Source organism: Cornus florida, unplaced genomic scaffold (assembly GCF_030987335.1).
Source record: "Cornus florida cultivar Cherokee Brave unplaced genomic scaffold, ASM3098733v1 CherokeeBrave_3.0.0_Hap2_Chr03, whole genome shotgun sequence".
Lineage (NCBI taxonomy): Eukaryota > Viridiplantae > Streptophyta > Magnoliopsida > Cornales > Cornaceae > Cornus > Cornus florida.
In genome coordinates, this window is record NW_026775573.1 from 16,695,030 (window position 1) to 16,697,170 (window position 2,141).

General features: G+C 30.2%; 1 protein-coding gene across 1 annotated transcript; it reads left to right on the top strand.

Moving 5' to 3' along the window:
* Positions 1–308: 308 nt before the first annotated feature.
* LOC132301181 (disease resistance protein RPV1-like) lies at positions 309–779 on the top strand. The gene has a single exon (XM_059798457.1). It carries the CDS (start codon positions 309–311, stop codon positions 777–779), a length of 471 nt encoding a protein of 156 aa, XP_059654440.1.
* The last annotated feature ends 1,362 nt before the right edge of the window (positions 780–2,141 follow it).

Here is a 2,141-nt window from a genome sequence, read left to right on the forward strand (position 1 = left end):
GCCCAAAACAAAAGTGATACATGATAGGTTGATACACAAAAAGTGGTACCTATGTGCTTAAAAGTGATACCTAAGTGAGGGTAAACAGTATTTTTTCATATCCACGTCAGCATTTTGGTCAACTTCATTTTTTCGAAACTATGAGACTTTGACTCCATTAAATAGCAAATATAGGTCATTAGCACCATTTATATGTAATAATCCCAAAGAAAAAAGAAGTAATCGGTGATCTATATAAGTTAAGGCCATGCTCTGCTCCTCTTACGCACAAACCTTTCCTTTTATTTGATCCCTTTGAGCTCTGCAAAATGGCAGCTTCCTTTGTTTACGATGTGTTCTTGTCTTTCAGCGGTGTTGATACTCGCAATAAATTTACGGGCCACCTCTTGGCTGCTTTGGATCGGCATGGTTTTAACATATTCAGAGATGACACTAAACTCAGAAGAGGAGAAGAAATTGGTCCCGGATTGCTCAAAGCAATTAAGCAATCTAGGATTTCTGTTATTGTATTCTCGGAAAACTATGCTTCCTCAAAATGGTGCCTTGATGAGCTTGTAAAGATTATGAATTGCAAGGAGGAACTCAATCAGATTGTTATTCCAATCTTCTATGACGTCCAACCCTCCGACGTTCGGTCACAGAGGGGTTGTTATGCAAAAGCATTTGCCAATCACAGAAAGCGGTTCAACTTGGAATCGGTGAAGAAATGGAGGTTGGCTCTAACTCAAGCTGCCAATTTGTCCGGTTACGTCCTGCAAAATGAGGCCAATCGGTACTAAGTTCTCTTTCCAAGAAAAAATTATACTTAGGTGTATTCGGTTTGCATGGAATTGGAGCATTGAAATTAAAATTTGCGGAATTGGAAAAAAACAACTAAGAAAATTGAACCAAAATTTTCTCAAATTTCAATTCCAATTCCAAGACTTCAATTTCATCTAACCGAATACACCCTTTGTAGAATTTAGAGTAAAATAAAGTAGTTTGTTTTAATAGTTGATTTTTTAATTTGGTTGAATTAAGCAAAATAATTACATAAGTGTTGAAATCCTTTGTTAGGTTTAAAATACCTTCCAAACTATTACTCTAAAATACCAAATTATCCTTTTTTTTTTTTAAATCAAATAACTCATTTGCTCAAAAATTTTTAGAAAAATAAGATTTTTGAGTTAAACTTTCAACTTGGAAAGCATTTGGATATGCATGTGGTATATATATATATATATATATATATATATATATATATATATAGTGGTGGTCTCTTGCTCGCCATAGAGTAAGGAATTATCCATACCACGGATAATGACCATTGGATATAATCCTATAGTCATATTTCAAACCCAACATTCTCTTTTCCTAATATAATAAAGCTATTATTTAATCTTTTTAAAAGTTTATAAATCATTTTTCTTCCCGTTTAAAAGTTTCCTAAATTAACATTACCAAAAAATAAATAAATATCTATTACTAATCAATATTTCGTGGTTGGTAAAAAATATATATGTATTTTGTAAGTTTAGAAAACTTTTAAATCCTGGGAGAAAAGTGGTTTAAAAACTTTTAAATAAGTTCAATGATGGTTTTATTGGATTATGAAAGGTCCGAAAGGAGAATGGTGGGTTTGAAATATGACCGTAGGATTATATCCAGTGGTCATTGTCCATGGCGTGGATAAAATTCCTTGTTCCAATATATATATATATATAATTATGCAAAAATAATCATTTAAATATCTTCAAAACCGCGAGTCCTTATTAATTAAAGGATAACCAGAGTTTTCATTTCATGGATTCGTGAATTTCGAGGACGGAATTCCTTTTGTTAGGGGAAGAATATAATACCCCTATATTTTAAAGGATTTATTTAATTAATTTAATTGCTTTTAATTTGATTTAGTTAATTGTGTGTTTTATTTAATTGGGTGTTTTATTTAATTATCTTGTTTTATTTAATTATATTTTTTATTTAATTAAAGGATTTATTTAATTAATTTAATTGCTTTTAATTTGATTGAGTTAATTGGGCGTTTTATTTAATTTGGTGTTTTATTTAATTAGATTTTTAATTAAATTAGATTTTGTATTTTACTTGTTGAATTGGTGTGATGTTTTGTTTTGTGGAATGCCAAGATTTTGTTGTTTATT

Coding starts and splice junctions, on each gene's coding strand:
- LOC132301181 (XM_059798457.1), top strand. CDS start 309: ATGGCAGCTTCCTTTGTTTACGATGTGTTCTTGTCTTTCAGCGGTGTT.